The following is a 23,418-nucleotide window of genomic DNA, read 5'->3' as shown; positions in this document are numbered from 1 at the left end:
AAATATTAGTTTCTCTTCAATAACTAAAAACTTTTAAGCATTTATGTCTAATTCAAATGTTAGATATTTTACAGTAAGTTTGCTTCAAAATGAAGTATATAGTACAGTACTTAATTAAGTTCATTTATTGACTTTTGAATTCTTTAGAGTCCTTACTTTAAGAGTAGTATTTTGATTCACCTTAAAGAATTAGTAGCATATAAAGATTTTAAGTAGAAGAAATCGTGTCTTGAGCATTTCTCTTAGAATAGTTCTAATCTTTATTTTGAAAAGATCAGGTACAAGATAAATTCATTGTCCATTATGCTTTTCTAATTAATCATTTGACTCCTGTTTTAAACACTACAAGCCATTTATCATTGCCTTTGTTGTTTGGTCATCATCATTTTCTTTCCAAATATTTTTAGATTTTTACTTACTTATTTTTTGGCAAAGTGCAAAACAAAAACTCAGTAGAGTTTTTCAACCAGGAAAGATCGTAAGCATTTTAAGAGAGTAGTCACTCAATTATTGGGAAGCAAGGACTAAAAGAAAGCAGCCCTGTTAACTGCTTAATGCCACTGTGTTCTTGTCAGGCTATGTTCGACCCCATTCATGGTCTCTTAAAACGTTGCGTTTGATTTTCCCAGTGATTGTCTTTGGGAGTTCTTTAACAAATTCCACCTAGTTAACAGAAAAACATATTATGAGACACTTGATCATTTACTATCCCCACTAGTAAAGCATGTGACTTTAAGTGTCTGATCAACTGTCCGTTGACTTCCAGTGTCTGTTTGTGAAGCTAATTGAATGTCTTGGTCACCAGAAACTGTTCTGTTTATATATAAAGGTGACAGTGGAGCTCCATCATGCTGGTTTTTAACTCTGATTTGCTTTACAGAAGGACAGTCCCTTTATTCTATTGCTTTCCTCTAATTCAAACCAGACCTAGGTCTCTACTTCCGCAGGGAGATGGAGGCCACAGCTAAACGCAAAGAGAAACATCAAGTTAATTCTCGTTTTTTTGACCTTTTAAGAACTGGGTCCTGGAAGTTCTGGGGAGGTTTTTTAAAGATAATTTTGAGTATATACAATTTTCCACTTAGGCCCTGACTTGACAGTAAAATACTTTTTGCTCTTCCTCAAGATATGACTGCTGTATTTTAAAATGTCCTCAAACATTTATGAAAAGAAACTAGGCACTGATTAAGTGAACTGAATGGAAATTAGGTTGCTTAGGTTGAAATTACATTTTAGCTGAAATGATGCCAATTGAAACTGAATTCTCATGTAGAGGATCAGTCAATATCAACTAATAGGATTCTAGGACAAGAAGGAAATTGTAGTGCCATCTGTGTGTCTTTATATAGAATTGTCCTTAAACCCCTCCTTTGGAGAAGGTTTCAGGAAAAATTCCCCCAGTTTCTTTGGATAATATTTTCTTCCTGTCCCTTGAATTTGATCCCTTAATATTTAAAGTCACATGCTTTGAATTTAGAAAGGTATAATGGGCCAAAAGTACTATGATAGATAAGTCATGTGCTGTCTTTGAAAACAATTGGCCACTATTTTTTTTCCTCATATGAAATGGGACTGATTAGTCTGATAAGGATCTTTAGTAGTTACTTAGTATTGTAGAGATGACCAAAGATTCTACTTCTTCAAACATCTGTAGTATCCTAATATAAAGTATTTTAAAGCAAAATTCTTAGAGCTAAAGTTGAAACAGGTGTCTTCTACTTGTATAATGAGTTACTGTAACATCAAAAGCTAATATATGTACTTACTAGTTTAGATACTTATTTGGTAACATTTAACTTTTGGGCACAATACTTGCCTTTCTTGGATACTTGTAAGGTGCAGTTGATTTTTTTACATGATCCTGAAGTTCAAGAGTTAATTTCTCTGGGTTGGATGATTTAAAGGGTGCAGATAAAACAACAAAAGCTTTCACTACCTGTAGGAGGAAAAAAATCAATTTATATCAATATATTTCTTTTTCAGACACGTCAAAGAGTTTGGAATCAATGCTGAACACCAATACTTAATTGTTTGTTAATAGTAGGTTGAGTAATGCATGCATATGCTGGAGATCACCTATGAACAAAGCTTGAATACAACTATACAGTGAGGTTTTGAGATCTAATTCCAGATAAATGGTTTGAGAGAGTGAGGAATGCAGTGGTTCAATAAAGCTAAAGGCTTCATTTTATTTTCATGTCACCCTAGTATTTAACATTTCAACCAGACTAACCCTGTTTATTAAATAGGCAGTCCTTGATTGACAGGTAGCCACTTATTCCATCATACTTAAGAAGTAGTAGAGGATTGTTGGAGGTTTAGAGAATATGTGTTTTGAGAGGGTTTTGAGGAGGCCTGATGGAGAAAGTGTGTATTTTGAGAGATGGACTCAGAGAGAACTGATCTGCTGTAAAAAGTCTTTCTTGCCTGATATTTTTTGCTTCTCTTTGTAATACTATTTAAAACCCACTAACTAGATAATTACTGAGGTGAATATAAATTATTAACAATTCATACATTGATTCTAATTCATATTTACTTCTGACATTCAGCTGAAATAAGTTAGTTATATTGAGAGAAGGAGAATTTGGTGACAGGAGAAAAGTATTTTGGACAACAGGATCCATTGATCATGGAGGTGATACTGGAGATATGAGTATGGGATCCACAGAAGGTCACGTATAATTTGAGCCAGGAATACAGAAAGAGATGTGGGGGAATGCTGATAAGCAAAGTGTTTTTGAAATTTTGACATAGAGTATATAGGAAACTTCCATGAAGAAAAGAAAATTCTCTCTTCCATACTATTTGACTTCCTCCTAAAACTAAGGCTGGAGCTTCTCTGGTGGCTCAGATGGTAAAGAATCTGCCTGCAATGCAGGAGACCTGGGTTTGATCTCTGGGTCAGGAAGATCCCCTGGAGAAGAAAATGGCAACCTACTCCAGTATTCTTGGCTGGAGAATTCCATGGACAGAGGAGCCTGGTGGGCTACAGTCTATGGGGTCACAAAGAGTTGGACACAACTGAGCTGTGGAAAATTCTTAAAAGAGATGGGTATACTAGACTACCTTACCTGCCTCTTGAGAACCTGTATGTAGGTCAATAAACAACCGTTAGAACCAGACATGGAGCAATGGACTGGTTCCAAATTGGGAAAGGAGTCTGTGAAGGCTGTACCCTGCTTATTTAACTTATATGCAGAGTGCATCATGGGAAATGCCAGGCTGGATGAAGCTCAAGCTGGAATTAAGATTGCCAGGAGAAATATTAATAACCCCACATATGCAGATGACACTACTCTAGTGGCAAAAAGCAAAGAGGAACTAAAGAGCTTCTTGATGAAGGTGAAAGAGAAGAGTGAAAAAGCTGGCTTGAAACTCAGCATTAAAAAAACTAAGATCACGGCATCTGGTCCCATCACATGGCAAATAGATGGTTAAACAATGGAAACCGTGAAAGACTTTATTTTCTGGGGCTCCAAAATCACTGTGGATGGTGACTGCAGCCATGAAATTAAAAGACACTTGCTTCTTGGAAGGAACAATATGACAAACCTAGACAACATATTAAAAAGCAAAGACATTTCTTTGCCAACAAAGGTCCATATAGTCAAAAATATCGTTTTTCCAGTAGTCATGTATGGATGTGAAAGTTGGACCATATGAAAGGCTGAACACTAAAAAACTGATGCTTTCAAATTGTGGAGCTGGAGAGGACTCTTGAGAGTCCCTTGGACAGCAACAAGATCAAACCAGTCAATCCTAAAAGATATCAACACTGAATATTCATTGGAAGGACTGATGCTGAAGCTGAAGCTCCAATACTTTGGCCACCTGATGGGAAGAACCAGCTTACTGGAAAAGACCCTGATGCTGGGAAAGATTGAAGGCAGGAGGAGAAGGGGGCAACAGAGAGTGAGATGGTTGGATGGCATCATCGACTCAGTGGATCTGATTTTGAGCAAACTCTTGGAGATAGTGAAGGACAGGGCAATCTGGCGTGCTGCAGTCCATGGGGTCCCAAAGAGTCAGACACAACTGAGTAACTGAACATCAAAAACTAAGGCTACTTTTGTCATTCCCTGAAGTCCCTTTCATTGGGTCCTAATTAGGATTGTGGGATTTGTTTGGGAACTTGGTCACAATCTCCTATTTGCACTGTCTCTGTGAGAAAGTATAGTCTGAATTTCACGACAATCATACATATACTAAAATCTGCTTTTGCTTGTGCAGTATCTGGTCTTCCCTTTTCAGTAACAGCACCCTGATTTGCCTATGAAGGATTACTTTACCCTCTGATGGGGTGGACACTAACTCCTATGTCCAGTGACTGGCATATGATCCAGGTCGAGCCAGATAGCAAAGAGTCTTTGCAAAGACAGCAAAAGGCTGTCTCCTTTCCTGGGGTTGTTAAGATGTAATTTGTTAAGTATATCTGGAGTTTGTTACCATCAGGTGGGAAGAACCTGCCCAAATAGTGCCAACATAAGGAACAGCAGAGCAAGAAATAGAGACAGACTAAGTTTTGCTAACATCACATGGACCCTTGGATTTGTGAGCCAATAGATTTTTTTTTTAAGAAATATAGGTCAGTTTGAGTTGAGTTTCTGTCATTTGCTGCTAAAAGAATCTTAAAACATTCCCTTTGGTACACAACTCACTTGTAAAGTTGATTGCCTAGTATATATTGCTGTGTGTATGTCTCATAATGAGTATTACATGACTACTTTTGATTCATTCTTTAAAGTGGCTAGATGGGCAACTTGAAAATACAAGATTGCCACTTTGATTAGTGACATTCATACTACCTCTCCTCTGACTGGATCTGGACTGCTGACAACAGCTGATTCAACAACCGCTGGGTGCTCAATTAGTGCACTCTCCACTTCAAATGGCCCAATACGGTACCTAGCAGGGGAAAAGAAACCTTTGATATCTACACCTAAGTAGAAGATTCCCTTGGTAAACTGTGACTTTCTAAAAGTACCAAATGTACATACCCAGAGGATATGATGACATCATCAGCTCTGCCAACAAACCAGAAATAACCATCACTGTCCATCACTCCTCTGTCTCCAGTGACGTAAAAATTCCCTCTTATGGTGGCAGCAGTTTTCTCTGGATTGTCCTATGGATCAAACATGGCACTGGGGATTAGTTTGAGCAGAACAGAAGAAGGGGTATGGCACCCATGAAGTGACTAATACATTTCATATTCTATTTATAAAAAAATTTAAAAAGATAGTTCCTGGTAAAGAATACAAAATAATATGAGTATAGTAAATAATATTATCTATGCCACCATAGATATGCACCCCATATCTACCTCCCCTCACCCCCTAAAGCCTATCCAGGTGTCCTTTCTGAGGACAACCAAAGTATCTGGTTTCTTTCACATAGAGTTTAATCTTTACAAAATCCTTAGGAGAGAGATAATATATATATTTTTTCATTTTACAGCTGATGAAATAGACTTGGATTTTGTGACTTGTCCAAGGTTATATAGCAAAACATGTGGGACCCAAGTCTATATGACTCCCTATTATACCACCTTTTCTATTAAAGTCTATTAAAGTTCTACATTCTTGTACCACATATTCAGAGAAGAAACAGAAGGGTCGTGTAGATGTTAGCCTGAGGGCAATTTCCCCTTCTTTTCCAGGTGGTAGGATGTTGCCATTTTCATCTATAATCTAGAATGAAAGAAACAATTTAGGTACCTAAAACTTTCTTTTCACAAAATGAAACTGGGTTAGTAATAGTTACGTAACAAATAGCAGAAATCTGAAATAGTCTCTCTTCTTTGTTGAACCAGTTCGGTATTACCCACCTGGACATCGTAGGGTAGTACTCCTTTCCCCATTGAGCCTGGTTTAATTTCTTGTCCTTTCTGATTGGCACAAATTATTCCCTATTAAGAGAATGGATTTTATGTCACTATGCAAAAATTCATTTTTTGTAGCTATTAATATATCATGACAATGAAATCCAAGACCCAGTTTTGACTGATTTTTCAAGTATTTGAGCTCATCTTCCAAAATATATTATTTGAGACTAGTAGTTCTCAAACTTGAGTATGTGTCAGTTAAAACACATTGCTGGGGCTCCATCCCAGTTTCTCATTCATAGGTCAGGGAGAGGCCAGGGTATTGGATTTTGTATTTCTACCAAATTCATGGGTGCTACTGACACTGCTGGTTTGGGGACTATACTTTGAAAATCTCTCCTTTTGGCTGAGTACAATTAAGTGCACCTTAAGTTCTATTAAGCCCCACTGGGACTCTCTGGGGTCCTTTCCAGTGCATTGGAAAGATGAGCTATTCAATTTTGAACCTCTTCAATCTCTAACACCTCTGAGACTTAGCCTGTGTGAGAAAGGGGCAGGAAAGCCAAGAATAATCATAATTCCCCTTCATTCAAATCTAGTCGGGCAATTTAGAAGCTTTAGGAAATACCATCACAATTTAGAGCATGATGGGAACACTTCAGGGGCTGAGTTGACAGTCCTGGGGTTGAAAGGCTAAACTTTTTCCATTAAACATACCACTTCTGTCTGTCCGTAGCCCTCATACAGCTCCAATCCAGTTTGCACTTTCCACTGTTCCAGCACCTCTGGATTGAGTGGCTCCCCTCCTGTCAAGCAATGCCGCAGCTTCTTGAATTTATATCTGGAGAGAGAGTTTCACTGGGGTCTTTGGGGAGCAAAATATGAGTGGCTTTCATTGCCAGATAACTAGGACATTGGAAACAAGCAAACAGTGAGGAAGGGCAAGTCTTAGGAAAGTTCACTCAGAGAATATCTGCTGAGCACCTACTCTTGTCAGACGTTGTTCTAGGCACATGGGGTATGTTATGATCAAAACAGTTTCTTGGTAGAGTTTACATTTTAGCAGGTTATTCAAGAGAGGAAAGTGTTGGAGAAAATGCTAATAATGATATTAAGCACTTATTAAGAGCCAAGAACTATGGCAGCTAATATTAATTGAACATTTATGATGTTACAAGGGCTTGTGGAGCACTCTCATGATCTTCACAAACTCTGTTTTACAGATGAAAACATTGAGGTTGAAAAAAGTTAAAGAACTTGCCCAAGCTCTCCCAAATGATAAACAGCAGAGTTGAATAATCTGTACTCTACACTTATCACTTGTCAAGTATCTCATTTAACAAACATGCTGCTGTTGTTGAATTCTTACCACAACCCGTGAGGTGGCTCTTAAATACCTCTTATGGATGGAGTTAAGGGAGCCTTAGCAAGGTCCTCTTGAGTGATTGCGATCCACTATTAAGAGCAGAGTCTCGCCTGTTTGACTTTGTAGTGTGAGCTTTTAACCAGTGGCTTACTATTCAATTGCCCAACCAGGTTCAGGTGAGAAAGCTTGGAACAGCTCAGTTCTAACATAGTGAGGTCCATAATGGGAGGGAGGGTTTGGTATATGAATTGTGCCTATTCAGAATAGAAGTCCTTGAATTAATCTTACAATTTGAGCAAGTCGTTCACATTCTGAGGGCCACAAGGAGTTGATTAGGATAAGGGAAGATTCATGTTCCTTTATTGTTTCTCATAGCTATCTCCCTGCTAGACATCCACACCTTGGGGGAACAAAGGATGCCTTTTTTCTGTTTGTTTTGTCCTTGAAGGAGCCAGGTTTAGGGGAGAAGCAGGTGACTGTAATGACTTAAATTTTTCTTTCTTTCTCTCTCCTTATGTATTAAATTCATGTTAGTTAAATAAATATACTTTGCAACTTCACCTAACGTTCAGGTGATTTGGCTAAGTTGAATATAAGCTTTAAGTCATAAGACTTTATTAACTTCAAGGCAGTATAAATATAGATGTGTGTGTGTGTGTGTGTGTGTGTGTGTGTGTGTGTTTTAGGGCGGGGTGATGAAAGCGCTGGGATTACAGAACTCTTGTTGTCTCTGGAAAAATGTTCTGTTGTTCCTACAGGGTTTCCCAGTGATTCTTAAACTGGGGATGTTGGGGGCCAGGGGTGGGAGATTGCCCTCTAGGACACTCTTAGTAATGTCTGGAGACATTTCTGATCATCACCACTGATGGAGAGGGAAGTCCTACTGATATAGATTAACAGTAGGTAGAGGCGAGGTAGAATGCTACAAAGCCAAGGACAGCACTCCATGACACAGAATTATTTGGTTCAAAATGTCAGTAACGGTGAGACTGAGAAACTATCTTGTACTGAAAAGGGGAGATCTGTGTTGCTGGATTATAACTTTTGTTTGTGGTTCAAATGGAGATTTCTGCCCAAATACCTCTTAAGGTCTTTTTGCACAAGCATCCGGTACACGGTGGGAGCACTGCAGAGGGTCGTGATGGGATAAGTGGTAAGCGTCTGGATGATGGAGAAAGACAAAATATCAGCAGTGGTTAATTAAAGGCAATGACTGGAGCTGATGTCTACAACCTCCTCTTTTCTTTCATTGACATGGGATCATTTCATGGAAAAATACCAATAACCTCAGATATACAGATGATACCACTCTAACAGCAGAAAGCAAAAGGAACTAAAGAGCCTCTTGATGAGAGTGGAAGAGGAGAGTGAAAAAACTGGCTTAAAACTCAACATTAAAAAAACTAAGATCATGGCATCTGGTCTCATCACTTCATGGCAAATAGATGGGGAAACAATGAAAACAGTGACAGACTTTATTTTCTTGGGCTCCAAAATCACTGTGGATGGTGACTGGAGCCATGAAATTAAAAGACACTTGCATCTTGGAAGGAACGCTATGACAAACTAGACAATGTATTAAAAAAGCAAAGACATCACTGTGCCAACAAAGGTCCATATAGTCAAAAATATGGTTTTTCCAGTAGTCATGCATGAATGCGAGAGTTGGACCATCTAAAAGGCTGAGTGCTAAAAAACTGATGCTTTCAAATTGTGGTGCAACCTTGAAATTAAAAGACACTTGCTTCTTGGAAGGAAAGCTATGACAAACCTAGACAACATATTTAAAAAGCAAAGACATCACTTTGCTGACAAAGGTCCATTTAGTCAAATCTATGGTTTTCCCAATAGTCATGTACGGATCTGAGAGTTGGATCATAAAAAAGGCTGAGTGCTGAAAAACTGATGCTTTCTAATTGTGGACTCTTGAGAGTCCCTTGAACAGCAAACAGATCAAACCAGTCACACTTAAAGGAAATCAACCTTGAATTTTCATTGGAAGGACTGATGCTAAAGCTGAAGTGCCAATACTTTGGCCGTTTGATATGAAGAGAAAACTCACTGGAAAAGACCTCAATGCTGGGAAAGATGGAAGGCAAAAGGAGAAAAAGGTGTCATAGGATGAGACGGTTAGAGAGTATGACTGACTCAATGGACATGAGTTTGAGCAAACTCTGGGAGATAGTGGAGGACAGGGAAGCCTGACATGCTGCAGTCAGTGCGGTAGCAAAGGTTCAGACACAATTTAGCAACTGAATGAGAACAATTTTAATATTTGTATTTCATATTGCATGAAACATATATCAATATTATATTAATATATAATTTGTCAATGACATATAAGATATTTAAATCTTACACATTTAATATTTTATAAAAAGAATATTTTACTTTAATATTTATTCTCATTTTGTCTCACTAATAATGTTATATATAATTATATGTGATGTTATATTAATATATTGTTAAATATTTCTATTACATATTATAACACATTTAATACTTCATGAAAGAGAATATTTTGTAACTAATAAAATGTTCTTATTTTATAAATGTTGGTTTTAAAATTGTAAAATTAACTTATCTACTTCAAGTCACTTTACAAATCTGATGGAGAAACCCAAGTTCTTATGTTACTCTAAATTTCTGTGAAAACTCACAAACCATCTCGTCAAACCAGTTGGCAAAATAACAGGGTGAGCATAGCTTTTAGTCACACAGGTGTGGTCTTTTTAATAATAAGTATTTTGTTAAACTTGATTGATCATTCATGGGGTTGAAAAATAATTGGCCTTGAATCACATTTTTCTAAAGGCTAAAGAAACTGGAGCCATCTGATATCTCATTCTAGCTGTTGCTGGCTAAGAATATTGGGTTCTGAGAATTAGCAAAGTGAGAAGCACAGGGTGGAGGGAGAATGAAAGGCGCTACTTTGGGAGAAAGGTGACACCACCTTCAATCTCCTCTACACAGGAATTCGGATTTATCAACTTTTGTCTTTGTTTCACTGAAACAGAAACCAAAGATTTATTTAGACTTGAGACTTAATCTGTTATTTAGAACCAGACTCTCAGGTGGCCACTGATTTAGTGATACTAGCAAATCCTGAGCAATTTGAAGCACAAGAGGGGTTCTTATGCTTAAGAGCGTTGTGGGTGTTCCTTCTTCACTCTGTTAAATACATTTTAAAGCCAAGTCTCTGGAGACTTTACTTCTTAAAAAAGAAATGATTTTTCTTAAGCCCAAGAAGTCCTGCATTCTGAGGAATCATGTCTCTCTGGTTTGGGGAAAGATGAGAGAAACCTAACTATATGTAATTTGAAGTAGTGACTTACATCCAGGAAAGTATCGGTGTCAAACTGGGCCATCCGATGCACAAAGACACAAGCTCCTTGAAGCCAGGAGGAAAACACACTGCCAATGGCAGCCTTGATCCAGCCAGTGTCAGACATGTTCCATATGATATCTGTGGACTTCAGGTCTAGCCAATACCTAAGTGATATGGGGAAGCAACAAGAAGACCAAGCTGAAATAAAACAAAGAAACAGGAAAGTAAACAAATTTGTGTCCTTAAGGAACAGCCTTGCCTTGGAACCTCAATGGCTATGGAGAAGGGTCGAAAGAAGCCCCATGGCCGGATGAGCGGTACTACCTCTCATTCTTGTCAGAGGACTTTTCAGAATCTTAGGTAGTCTGAGAGTAGAGTGGGAGTCTGGGTTTGGCATGGTTTTCCAAGTTTGTCCACTGAGGTGACAACTACTTACTGAGCAAATATTATATGATAGACATTGTTCTATAGCAGAGGGCAAGGAAGACCAGATTTCTGCCCTTGTTTTAGGGAGATAGATAGTGAATAAGTATCTAAGTAAATATCATAATTTCAAATAGTGATAAATGCTATGAGGAAAATGAAATAGGGTAATGTGATAGTTTTAGGACATCTTGGAAGGCCTTTCTGGGTGGGCAAATTTACATGGCCAAAAGGAGAAGGAGCCAGACATGCTGTTGTGGGGACTGAATCAAGGTCAGTTTCTAAGTTCTTGCTTGACCAGTTGGCTAGATGGTACAATTTCCTGACTTAAGACATTGAGGGTTCTATTTTGTAGATGTTTCATTGGGAATAGCTAATAGCCATCCAAGTAGAGGTGCCAACTAGGCAATTGGATATACATGTTGGCAGCTCAGGGTATAATTAAAAAAAAAAACAAAACAGTTTTCCTCCTTACCTTCCACAGAGGGTATACCCAATTCCCAGGCTGCTCTGAGAGTGTTGAGCCATCTTGGGAGAGCCTGTGGTCCCACTGGTGAAATAAATAGCCATTGGTTCTTGACTTCCTGTCTCCACACAACTGTGCTCTGCAGAGGCAGTTCTGTAAAGTATGGGCCCCAAGATGATGACTGAACATGGCAGAACAGTTTAACTCTGATATTTCTTTTGCTTTGCTACTTATACCTTTTTGACACCAGAACGTAATCCAAAGCCTCCCTGAGAGAAATTTCTCGGGAAAACTTATAGGGACTTCACAGCTGTGCTGTGTGGCTTGTGAGATCTTAGTTCTACATCCAAAGATTGGACCTGTACCCTTGGAAGTGAGGGCATAAAAACTTAACCGCTTAACCACTAGACCATTAGATTCTCCAGGCAGGAACACTGGAGTGGGTTGCCATTTCCTTCTCCAATGCATGAAAGTGAAAAGTGAAAGTGAAGTAGCTCAGTTGTGTCCAACTCTTAGCAACCCCACGGACTGCGCCCTACCAGGCTCCTCCACCCACGGGATTTTCCAGGCAAGAGTACTGGAGTGGGGTGCCATTGCCTTCTCTGAGTTACTGAGTTAGGAATGGGCATATGATGCAATTATGTCAAAGGGATTTAAAGGCTTTATGAGACATGTTTCCTTGTTCTAAAGAGTGACGAGGGAGGAATACTGCCTGTCCCTACCCCATTCATCTTGCTTTTTGACCTTTGGATATTGTTGCAAGAGTACTTGATGCCTGGAACTAGCCTAGCCATGTTGGAATCACAAGAGGGATTATCATCCACACTGAGGATGGCATGATAGAAAGATGAATGAATTTACGTCCATGCTATCTTCAAAAAAACACTGAATTAACCAACTCTCATTCCATTCTACCTCTGTACTTCTTATTTGTAATATAATAAATTTGTATTGTTTAAGCCATGCTTACTTGGGCCTTCTATTGCTGAAGTTAAGAGCATTTTAACTGATAATAATATCTGTGTAATATTGTCTGCATAGACAGCCCCAACAATTCCTTCCATCCAGGCATGCCTCACTGAGGAATGGAGCCTGTGTCCTCTCTTCTTGAATCTGGGCCTGTCTTAAGATTTGCTTTGACCAACAGAACATGAGAGAAGTTGCGCAACTTCTCAGCCTAAGCCACAAAGGCTTTGTAGTTTCACTTTTCACTGGAACACAGCCACCACATAAAAATGTTCAGACTGTCCTGCTGGAGAGACAGGGCATGGGTGGGAGAAGAGAAATGTTTAGCTAACACCAAAGTCTCAGACTTATGAGTGAACCCACTTGGATCCTCCAGTTCCAGTTGAGCTGATGTGGAGCAGAGATAAAATTGCTTCTGCCGAGACTTACATGAATTTCTAACTCACAGAATTTTGAGCAAATAAAATGATTGTTTGTACATCACTAACTTTTGAGTTGGTTTGTTACTCAGTATTTGATACCTAATTCTTGAGAGTCTCTTGGACTGCAAGGAGATCCAACCAGTCCATTCTAAAGGAGATAAGTCCTGGGTGTTCTTTGGAAGGACTAATGCTAAAGCTGAAACTCCAATACTTTGGCCACTTCATGCGAAGCGTTGACTCATTGGAAAGGACTCTGATGCTGGAAGGGATTGGGGGCAGGAGGAGAAAGGGACGACAGAGGATGAGATGGCTGGATGGCATCACCGACTCGATGCACATGAGTTTGGGTGAACTCTGGGAGTTGGTGATGGACAGGGAGGCCTGGTGTGCTGCAATTCATGGGGTTGCAAAGAGTCAGACATGACTGAGCGACTGAACTGAACTGAACTGAACTAGAACACCTAGGAATTTTTGAAACTCACATATAATCTTTTTAATATCTCAAATTGAAGGAAACAGAGTTGAGGATACCATTTCAATCCATCCTAATTAAGATTGCCACTGAAATTTTAAAACAGTAAGGATTAAAAAAAATAATAAAAAAATAAAACAGTAAGGATTAATGATATAAACACACACTATATTGTCAAATATAGTTTCATGAAATATTAATGTAGTTTTCTTGGTAACTTGTCTATCCCACCCCTTGTCCTCCCTCCCCAAATAAAAATAGCCCATTCAATTGTATTGACTTTTTCAGTACAATATATGGTGAAATTGGTATGTGTTGGACTGCAGAAAGGGGAATGTCATCACACTATTTGATACAAACAAGCAAACAAAAACAAACCAAAACTTCCCAGCTCATCTTTGAATGCTTCTTAATCTAGTATGTAAAACTTTTGATATAAAGCTTTTGGTTTTTAAAACAAAGAAACATAATTTGTGAGTGACAAGTAGATTTTCAAGCAGTGTTTCCACTGCATGACTTGTATCTTTCTTTGCATACCTGAGTTATATATATAATCAGTTTTTTGGAACTGATTAAATGCTGATAATTCCAGATTTATATCCTTACCTCCTTGAACCTGAGACTCAAATATCTACCACTTGCTACACATTTGTTTGTTCTTAGTCCCCTCAGTCCAGTGGCTCAGACAGTAAAGAATCTGCCTGCAATGTGGGAGACCTGGGTTCGACTCCTGAGTTCGATCCCTGGGTTGGGAAGATCCCCTGAAGGAGGACATGGCAACCCACTCCAGTATTCTTGCCTGGAGAATCCCCATGAACAGAGAAGCCTGGCAGGCTACAGTCTGTAGGGTCTCAAAGAGTCAGACATGACTGAGCAACTGAGCACACAACTTTAAACTTTCTCCAGCTGATAGTATCCCACCCACTAAGTCATCCAAGTTAAAAAGTAGAAGATTCCTGCCTTCATTCTTCACGTCCAGTCAGTCTCCAAATCCTTTTAGTTCTTTCTTTAGCATGCCTCCTTCTCTCAGTGCTACTCATCAGAGCTTGGACTTAGAACCTCATCATTGCTCCCCTAGATAAGCCTTTCAGATGGTCTCTCTGATTCCAGTTTTGGTTCTATTCAAATTTATTTTTTATGCAGTTGCCAGAGCAATCTGTTTAAAACTGGAAACTGACCTTGACACTTCACTTCTTAAAACTCTTCATTGGCTTCCCTTGTTCATGTGATTGTTCAGAGTTGCTCAGTCGTGTCCGACTCTTTGTGACCCTATGGACCACAGCCCACCAGGCTCCTCCGTCCATGGAATTCTCTAGGCAAGAATACTGGAGTGGGTTGCCAGTTTCCTCTCCAGACCCCTTGTTCATAGGGTCAAGTTAAAAATTTAGCATACATGTTCAGTCTTTGGGCTTCCCTGGTAGTTCAGCTGGTAAAGAATCCACCTGCAATGTAGGAGACCCTGGTTCTATGCCTAGGTTGGGAAAATTCACTGGAGAATGGATAGTCTACCAACTTGAGTATTCTTGGGCTTTCCTAATGGCTCAGCTGGTAAAGAATATGCCTGCAATGTGGGAGACCTGGGTTTGATCCCTGGGTTGATAAGATCCCCTGGAGAAGGGAACAGCTACCCACTCCAGTATTCTCTCCTGGAGAATTCCAGGGACTGTATAGGCCATGGGACCACAAAGAGTCAGCTCTTTATATGAGAGGCCAGTGTCTGGCCTCTGCTTGCTCTTCTGACCTCCTCTCTGACTTCATGTTTCCTTTTCTAGCCACCCCAAACTGCTTGCAGTCCTTTCTTTGCATTCTGGGATTTCCTTTGCCTCCATGCTTTTGTTCATATAGTTCTTCTTCCTGGAACACTGTTTCAAGCCCCTTATGATCAGAATCCAGGGTCTTGAGCTGAAGGGAAGGGTCCTTTTTATTAGGACAGGAAAAGAGAAATATCAGTCAGGCACATAATTTTAACTGTTTCCCCATTCTAGTATAATATTCTGGAAAATGTTCATGAACGTCTATCCATGGGAGACAGAAGTTGAGTGAGAAGCCTTAAAGTGAACTCCCAGAAGATTGACTCTAACCAAAGGAAACAGTCCTAATTATGGCTGTGTGTGGTTTTCTGAGAGAACAGCCAGTTGTTGGCAATTTATGGCTCTCTTTTCCTTAGCTTTCAGAGAAACAATCCATGTCGGTTGTCAAGTTATGACACTCCAAAGTTGTTGGTTTGAAGTGAGGATTCTCTTTACCTTGAAAAACACTCCCCAAATGTATAAATTCCAATTTGAAATTCATGTGAGTTCAAAGTTCTCTGTCTCCTGTGGATTTTGTGATGCTTTAAAGGTTTTCTGGGGACTCAACAGAATGTGGCAGAGTTGTTTAGGACAGGAGTCTTGAAAGTGGGGGAACTTGCTGCCTAGGAGTGTATGCAAGATGACTGGGATGAGAAGAAAATAGAATTTCAAATTACATGTATTTTAGAATTCATTCTTTAAAATAATTATTTTTTCTGTTTGTTTGGTGCACAAAAGTACATGCATATAATTTATAAATAAATAAATACATATGTATTAGGGGAGTGTGTTACAAATATTTTACTGAGGGATATGAATATTCAATTGAATAACACTACCTTAGGGAATTACTGTACTGCTGAATGGCTTTGTTAACTTGAGACTAATAATAATTATAATTACTATAAATGTTACAGAGTGATTACTCTGTGCCGAGCATTATGCTAAAAACTTCACATGCTTCATCACATTTGATTTTTATACAACTCATTGGGGTAGATACTATACTATCTTTATTTTATGGATAAGATACAGAGTTTTAGAGATGTTACTTGACTTATCCAGAGGTACTCAGTTCATGAAAGACACAAACAACATTCTCTGGCATAGCTGTGGGAAAACATTTTGGGTTTGACCAACAGGGTCTAGTTTTGATTACTAGTAAAATTTTATTCCAGCAATGGAAACTGCCTTTATTCAACAGAGTTTATATGTCTTCTTTTCATAAGCTAATCAAAAGTATTTTTTAAAAAAACATAAGGTACTTAACAGCTCTTTGAAGGATAACAGATTTAATAAACATTTTACCCCCTTTTTTACAGTTTAGGAAGCACTTTCTTATTAGCTTATTTTATCCTCAAAACAACACTTGAGACATGTGCATCCCTATTCTACATATAAGGAAAACTGAGGTTAAGTGTGCTGTTTTGTTCAGTCCTCAGCAAGCATTTCTTAGGGCCCAACTAAATGGTAGGAACTAGAAATAGAGTGATCAGTCAAACAGACAAACAGTGCCTTTGCCTTCTTGGAGCTTACTGTTTAGAACAGGGATGGAAATTTTTTTTCTGTAAAGACCTAGATAATAAATATCTTAGGCTTTGGGGGTCTTAGAGTCTCTGCCATAGCTACCCAACTCTGCTGTTATACGATGAGAGCCATTCTAGACAATATGTACAGAAATGAGTGTGGTCATGTTCCAACACAACTTTATAAAAGTGAGTACCATGCCAGAATTGGCCTATGGGTCGTCATTTGTCAATTGCAGAGGAGGAAAACAGATAGTAAATACAGGAACAAATGAGTGGATATGATATTTGGATAGTGATGAGTACTATGAAGAACACAACAGGATGATGTGGTGGACTAGCTTGGAACTCTGCTCTAGACATGGTGGTCAGAGATAGTCTCACTGAGGATAAGACATTTGAGTTGAAATTTGATAGGACGTCATCAACCGTGAAAAGGACTGGGGAAGAGCATTCCAGATAGAAAGAAACAGCAAGTGCCAAAGCCCTGAGGTAAACCAATCTAAGGAAAGAAAATGGTGGCCAGAGTCAAGGCAGTGAGAGTTGTGGGAGATGTGCTCCAGGACTTAGGCGAGTGCTAAGTCAGGTAGGATGCTCATCTCAGGCCCTGGTAAAAAGGAGGGAAATGGAAGCAGAGCTACAGCCCTTTCTCTGTCCTTAAAATGTTTTTATTAGGTGATTTCTTCCTGAGACGGAGCCCGGATCAACCCACAGTAGGCAAGAGTCCTTGGAGGCTAGGAGACTCTGAGATGTAGTTGTGATTGATGTTATTGCTGGCACTGCAAGTGATGTGGGGAAAATACTCACTGAAATAACTCTGAGAAGCTGAGCCACCCATTCTGGCTGTGTGGAGACACCAGGAGTTTGGTCTTCAAGTCTGGACACTCAGACACAATGGATTCCACTGCTGGGATCACCTCCTCACTGGCCACAATGCACTTGGCCTTGGATGCACGCAGCCGATAGAGGATATCTTTTGCTGTCAGCTGGGTTGTTCCTGGCATGAAGACAAGCCCTGGGAAAGAGACAGGCCTCTGGATAGACCATGGACTGTGGAAACTTGGGCTTTGTGCCTGCGTGGCAAATAGCTGCAAAATCTAACCTTCAGCTACCCTTGTCTTGGTCTCCAGGGACATCCCACAGGACCCTGATCTCTGAGAGATCCTTAGAGCACTGGCTTCAGAGTCTGACAGTCCCTGGATCTAATCCCATTCTTGCAACATACTTGCTTTGTGACCTTGAACTTATTCCTTCATCTCTCTGTGTCTTCCTCTCCTTCTTTGTAAAATGGGGAAACTAATAGTAAGTGTGGCATATAGTAAGCATTATGCTGTTGTTGTTTAGTTGCTAAGACATGTCTGCCTCTTTTTGCCACTCCATGGATTGTAGCCTGCCAAGCTCCTCAGTCCACAGGATTTCCCAGGTAAGAATACTGGAGTGGGTTGCTATTTCCTTCTCCAGGGGATCTTCCAGATCCAGGGATGGAACCCACATTTCCTGCATTGGCAGATGATTCTTTACCATGAGCCATCATAATGGTGAGCTATTATTATGTACCATTTTAGTCATTGTCATATAACACTTAAACAGTACTTTACATTTTACAGCACTTTACAGGTTTACATTGTCATGAATATCAATTCATCCAATCATCTGAACCTATGGTTTCCAAATGAGTTTGGCAAGATAAGCCACTAGGGATAAGAGAAGAAATTAGAATTTTTAAAATTTATTGGAGATATGGAATTCTGTTTATGACTTTATCTCATTTTTGTATATGTTTTATAATATATATACTGTATTAGCAAAGTAGAAACTTAAATAACTATATTCAGATGGGAGTATATGTGTCCCAATAATTTTTTTGATAGATTGTATAGCCAAAAATACTTGGAGACCACTGTTCTAAGCAACCAGTTGTTGCCATTTGACGGAATATGAGCCAAGCAAGTGGAAGAGTCAGCCCTCAAACCTGGGTTTTCTCAGTGGTCTGTGTTCATTGATGTGTGCCTACACTACTTTGGCAATGCTTAATTTATTCCACAGTTTCACATCATTCTAAACATTGGCCTGTGATGGGCCTGATTTTAAAGTACTAGTTCCTTATGAGAAGAACATATGTGGGGGAATTAGATGAAAAACAGAGGGAAAGTGGTTTGCACTTTCTAAAGCAGATCAATGGCAACAAAGTGGAATGTATGTAAAGCATTACAAAGAGTCACTACCATTTATTGAGTATGTAATATATGCCTGGTATCTCACTTAAAATTAATCCCAGCAGACAGATGACAACTAGCCCAGGGGCTGTAAAGTAAGTGGCAGAACCAAGATTCAAAGATACACTTCCCAGACTCCTAAGACCTGTGTCATATACCAGACTCCTTATTTCTTGGTGAGTTCCCTGAAGTAGGCTAAATAGGAAGATATGGAGTTGAATTCCTAGGAAGGAAACTTTAATTACTGAATATATTTTAAAAGCTCTTACATGTCATCCCCTCTTGAGAAGATGAATAAATATTTGATGTGATAAGGAAGTTAATCAAGAAAATATCTCATCATTCACTCAATATAAAAATATAAGATTATTTTGCAAACCACTTGTTCTTAGTGGCTCAGAAATTATTAGTACTCTTGGGGGATTTGTGATGTGGATGTATTCAATGGATAGCTTGGGGGTCAGGAGTAAGTTCTCTTCTAGTGAATTTCAGATTTTTACGCTTTACAGCAAAAACAAAGTATTTAGCTATGTGGTGCATAGTACTAGTATCTCAGTGTTTACTGAGATTTAATTATTCTGAACTTGAAAACGTAATCCTCAGGCGCTTGTTTGACATTTAATTAATTGTATATTTTTGACCATTCTGCTTGTGGTTTTGTTTTTAATCTCAGCATTTCACAAATGGCATACATTATGTTAAGTAATATTAGTATATTTTTATGACAAATAAAACCTTTAATCTCTTTCCAACCCACAATTGGTTTCACATTTGCAAATTCCTTTTTATAGTGAATGTAAAAAGAATTTTATATATTGCTATTTTTATGTAATATTGGCAATGAGAGCATTTTTCAACACTATTATGAAATCCTTATAATTATTCTTTTAATGACATTCCAGCAAATTGAAGCATCATAATTTCAATTAGCAATAACCACACCTCCACTAAACTTTATTCTCAGCTAGTTTTTATGTTATTTAATAGTTCCTATATAGTTGTTTCCATTTTTTCCTATTATTAATGATATTGCAACAAGCGTTTTTGTGTTCTGTATAGTAGCATATCCTTTGGTATTCTTGTTTATTTTTGATTGACTTATAAACATTTTTGTTGTGTGTGCAAACTTTTTCAGTAAAAGGCCAGATAGTAAACATTTTAGACTTTGTGAGTTGTACCGTCTCTATTTCAATTAGCAATTCTGCTGTTGTAGTGCAAAAAGAGCTATAGACAATATGTAAATGAGTGAGCATGGCTGTATTCCATTAAAACTTTAAAGCTTTATTTACAAAAATAAATGGCCAACTCATTGGCCGTGGTTTCTTGAACTCTGTCCTAGAAAGGAAAAGAGTTCTGTAGAAATTTTACTGGGGTACATTATAAATTACTACTGTGAGAGAAAATGTGTCATTTAATACATTAATTTTCTGGAAAGAGGCAAAGGTTTTCCAGCTGGAATCTACAACTTTAGTCTTAAAAGTCATTTTGTTATAAAGTCCTTTTTTCTTCCTTTTGTACTGCTATGTCAGGGAGAATCCACATGCATTCAGAGAAGTAAGTTCTGGAGCATCTGGATGAACACATCATAACCAGCACTGCAAAGAGGTATTGGTACACACATTTGCTTTAATAGAGTTTTGTGTTTAAGCTCCAATTGCATAGCTTTCTAGCTGGGGACTCTGGGCAAACTTAACCTTTCTGAACATCAGTTTCCTTTCTTGCAAAATGGGCATCAATAATCCTTACCTCTTGAGGTAGTGTTTTATTATTGCATCATGATTGCTTCTAATTTCAACCCAGTTTTTCTGTTCTTTGCAAGCATAACTTCAGTCAGGACTAACAATTCAGAAAAACCTCTACTTTCAGTCTTTTTCTGTTTCTGCATGATTTAGAAATGTTAAATATTGGCACTGACCTGTTCTCATACAAGCCACGTTTATGAGCCACCACTCTGGGATTCGGGGAAGAATCACAGCTACTCGGTCTCCTCTCTCTAAACCACAGGGCTTGGTGAGCACATTGGCAGCCTTTCGGGACAAGGAGCCCAGTTCTCCAAAGCTCCATTTCACCTCATCCCCTTTGCCATTCACCCACCACAGGGCTGGGTTGGCTGGTCTCTCTCCTGTCTAGGTATGCATAGGCACATGGGAAAGAGGAGAGAAGGCTTGAATGAGTGGTCATCAAACAGATGGGACATATTCGGTATCTTTCCCTCAGCACTTGTGCTGGTAGAGACCAGTAACAGAACCCAGTTTGTCTGTGGGGGAGCCACTGTTCTATCAAATACTGCCTTGTTGAGACAACCCACCAGGGTGCCCGTCCTTCCCTGATTAGCGTGTGGGCCTGTGACCCAAGTTGGGCCAATCACACCTTCTGTCCCTGATTTAGAGTTTTCTGAGAAGAACAAAAAGATAGAATATGGTTGGAGCAAAATCTGTCTATTGGCTCTTGGTGCTTATGCATCTGTCCTGCTTCCTGTCCTTGTGAAAACTCCAGCTTCCAACCCAATTTTGTGACCTCTCCCACATCCCTTTGATAAATTTCTCTCTTGTTTAAGTTAGACTCTCTTCCAACCAAAAGGCAAAATGAATGGACCAAGACTGATTAGAAACTTATCATTTTTTACCCAAAAGGCCAAGCTATGGCTTTCGTAGGTAACCGAGAACAAGATGGAGGGCCTTTGTGGAAGGACCTTGATTGCTTTCTGGAGCAAATTTCTTATATGTGATTCTAGAAGTCTGTACTGTAAAATCTCTTTGCTTTATGTATTACTTGGGGGAGATATCACTGCCCTTTTCTTCCCCCATCTGGAAGGCTCCCTTTACCTTCCCTAGTTGGAAAATACTTCGAAGCCCAGTTCTCATTTCACTTCTTTGGTCAAGTCTTTCTTAGCTCCCACTTCTCCTGACTTCTCTGGGTTCCTGCAGCTTTGTATGCACATTCCCATTTATTCCATTAAACTTTGTGATATCATAGAGGTATCCCTATCCAATGGATTAAAGCTCTGTAAGATCAGAAGCTGGCTCATTTACCTTTGAACTGGGGAACTTGGATAAGTAGCTTACCTTCTGTGAGGTTAAGTTCCTTATCGGCAGCCCCCTTATCTGCAGGGTGGTGATGGGGATTTGATGAAATAATACAGATCAGTATTTCTCAATCGTTTGTCATTTGAGTATCACTATTGTTCCGGATCTGTCTACACTTGTGCTATTGCTCTTTGTATTCTTCTTTACATTGTTGACTCATTTTTACTTGAATACTTTACTTAAGAAGGAAAATATGTTTAATTATTAATACCACCATAATGGGAAAATCAGTACAATTTGCTAAAAATTACTGAAAAATAAGTATGTATACTGAAAACAAATATGTCCCTACATTTTAGCTAGAGATTTTCATCTTCTACCTGTGCTCTCTGTTCAAAAGTGAGTGTATCAAATATAAGAGAGATGCTAAAAACAATGGATTTGAAGGAAGACTGTCCATTCATTTACTAGGAAGAATTAACTCCACATATTCAGTACCTTGTACATCTAGTATATATTCTGAAGCAAGGGCCCTCGCAGTACACTTTGGTAAGCATTGATAAGTAAAGTGTTCAGTTTAATGCCTGACTGGGGGTGGGAGGTCAGTATGCAGGGACCCTGACCTGGGGATACACTAAACACTTCATAAAATGTATCGCTTTTTCCTTCTCAACCTCTGCTTCTGCACCAACGACTGTTCATAAAAACAAAGCTCAAATTACTGTTTTTTTGTGACCAACCCAAACAGAAGAATTGGAGAACAAAGAGCTGCTATGTTCAACTTGGGGAAAACGAGGGGAAAGAGGCGTAATTCCTTGAGTAACCATGATGAGGGGGGCTGAGGATGAAGACAGCCATACGTAGTTGTGGTGCAAAGTTCTTCCCTGGAGAGAGAGAAGGGCAATTGGAAAACAAAGGAAACCAAAAGGTATGGCAGAATGGAATTAAAAATGGCCAGAGAACAAGGAAATGGAAAACTGAGAGGTAGACATCGAGCATTTAAAGGAGGCCCGTCATCTTATACCTTCTCTTTTTGGGACCACTGGTCCAGCACATCCCCAGCAAAGTTAAAGTTCTTAGGCAGTGATCTCTCACAGCGATTTATGGCTTCAAAGTCGGCAAGAGTCAGAGGCGCCCCCAGCTGGTGACTTTTGTGAAAGCGCTGGCCAGATAGCTTTGTGAGCCAGATGAATCTGAATGTCTGGTAGCGGAAAAAAATCTTCATGGTTCCAAACGGCTTTGTTAGCTTGTGTGGATGTGGAAATACTGCAGTCTGTGGGGAAAGATTGGTGAGGAGTGTTAGTCTCTTCCCATGCTCTGTGGTGAGATTGGGAAGTGGACCTGTAGCTGTGTACCCTCAGGAGTTTGGAAAATATCTGAAAACACCCCATCCTTCTCTACAGCTGAGGATTTAGCCCCTGATCAGTCCTCTACTACTAGACTCTTCCTCTTCATCCTCTTTGTTACCAGGCTATTCTTAAAAATAACAGCAACAACAACAGCCCACAACTATAGAGCTGTCAAGCTCCTATCTTCTGTTCCTATCTTCTTCCCAAACACAAGATAGACAAAGCAGAATATTTGCTACCT

The 23,418-nt window shown here is 39.1% G+C and overlaps 1 protein-coding gene across 1 annotated transcript; it reads right to left on the bottom strand.

Annotated features, from left to right (window-relative positions):
- Nucleotides 1-576: 576 nt before the first annotated feature.
- On the bottom strand, nt 577-23,053 carry LOC138428859 (acyl-coenzyme A synthetase ACSM4, mitochondrial). Its single transcript, XM_069569792.1, has 13 exons — nt 22,853-23,053; nt 20,718-20,928; nt 17,394-17,601; nt 11,420-11,563; nt 10,529-10,685; nt 8,275-8,354; nt 6,545-6,668; nt 5,831-5,911; nt 5,592-5,693; nt 5,001-5,128; nt 4,809-4,908; nt 1,817-1,936; nt 577-663 (listed from the first exon to the last, which is right to left on the bottom strand). Exons 1-13 carry the CDS (start codon nt 23,051-23,053, stop codon nt 577-579), a joined length of 1,743 nt encoding a protein of 580 aa, XP_069425893.1.
- Nucleotides 23,054-23,418: the final 365 nt, after the last annotated feature.

This window comes from Ovis canadensis, chromosome 24, assembly GCF_042477335.2.
Source record: "Ovis canadensis isolate MfBH-ARS-UI-01 breed Bighorn chromosome 24, ARS-UI_OviCan_v2, whole genome shotgun sequence".
Lineage (NCBI taxonomy): Eukaryota > Metazoa > Chordata > Mammalia > Artiodactyla > Bovidae > Ovis > Ovis canadensis.
This window is presented reverse-complemented; position numbering and strand designations above follow the sequence as displayed.

Coding starts and splice junctions, on each gene's coding strand:
- LOC138428859 (XM_069569792.1), bottom strand. CDS start 23,053: ATGAAGATTTTTTTCCGCTACCAGACATTCAGATTCATCTGGCTCACA. Junction 11,564..17,393: donor AGCTTCTCAGAGTTATTTCA/GTGAGTATTTTC, acceptor CATACTTTACAG/AACTGCCTCTGCAGAGCACA. Junction 5,694..5,830: donor TACTACCCTACGATGTCCAG/GTGGGTAATACC, acceptor CTTTCATTCTAG/ATTATAGATGAAAATGGCAA.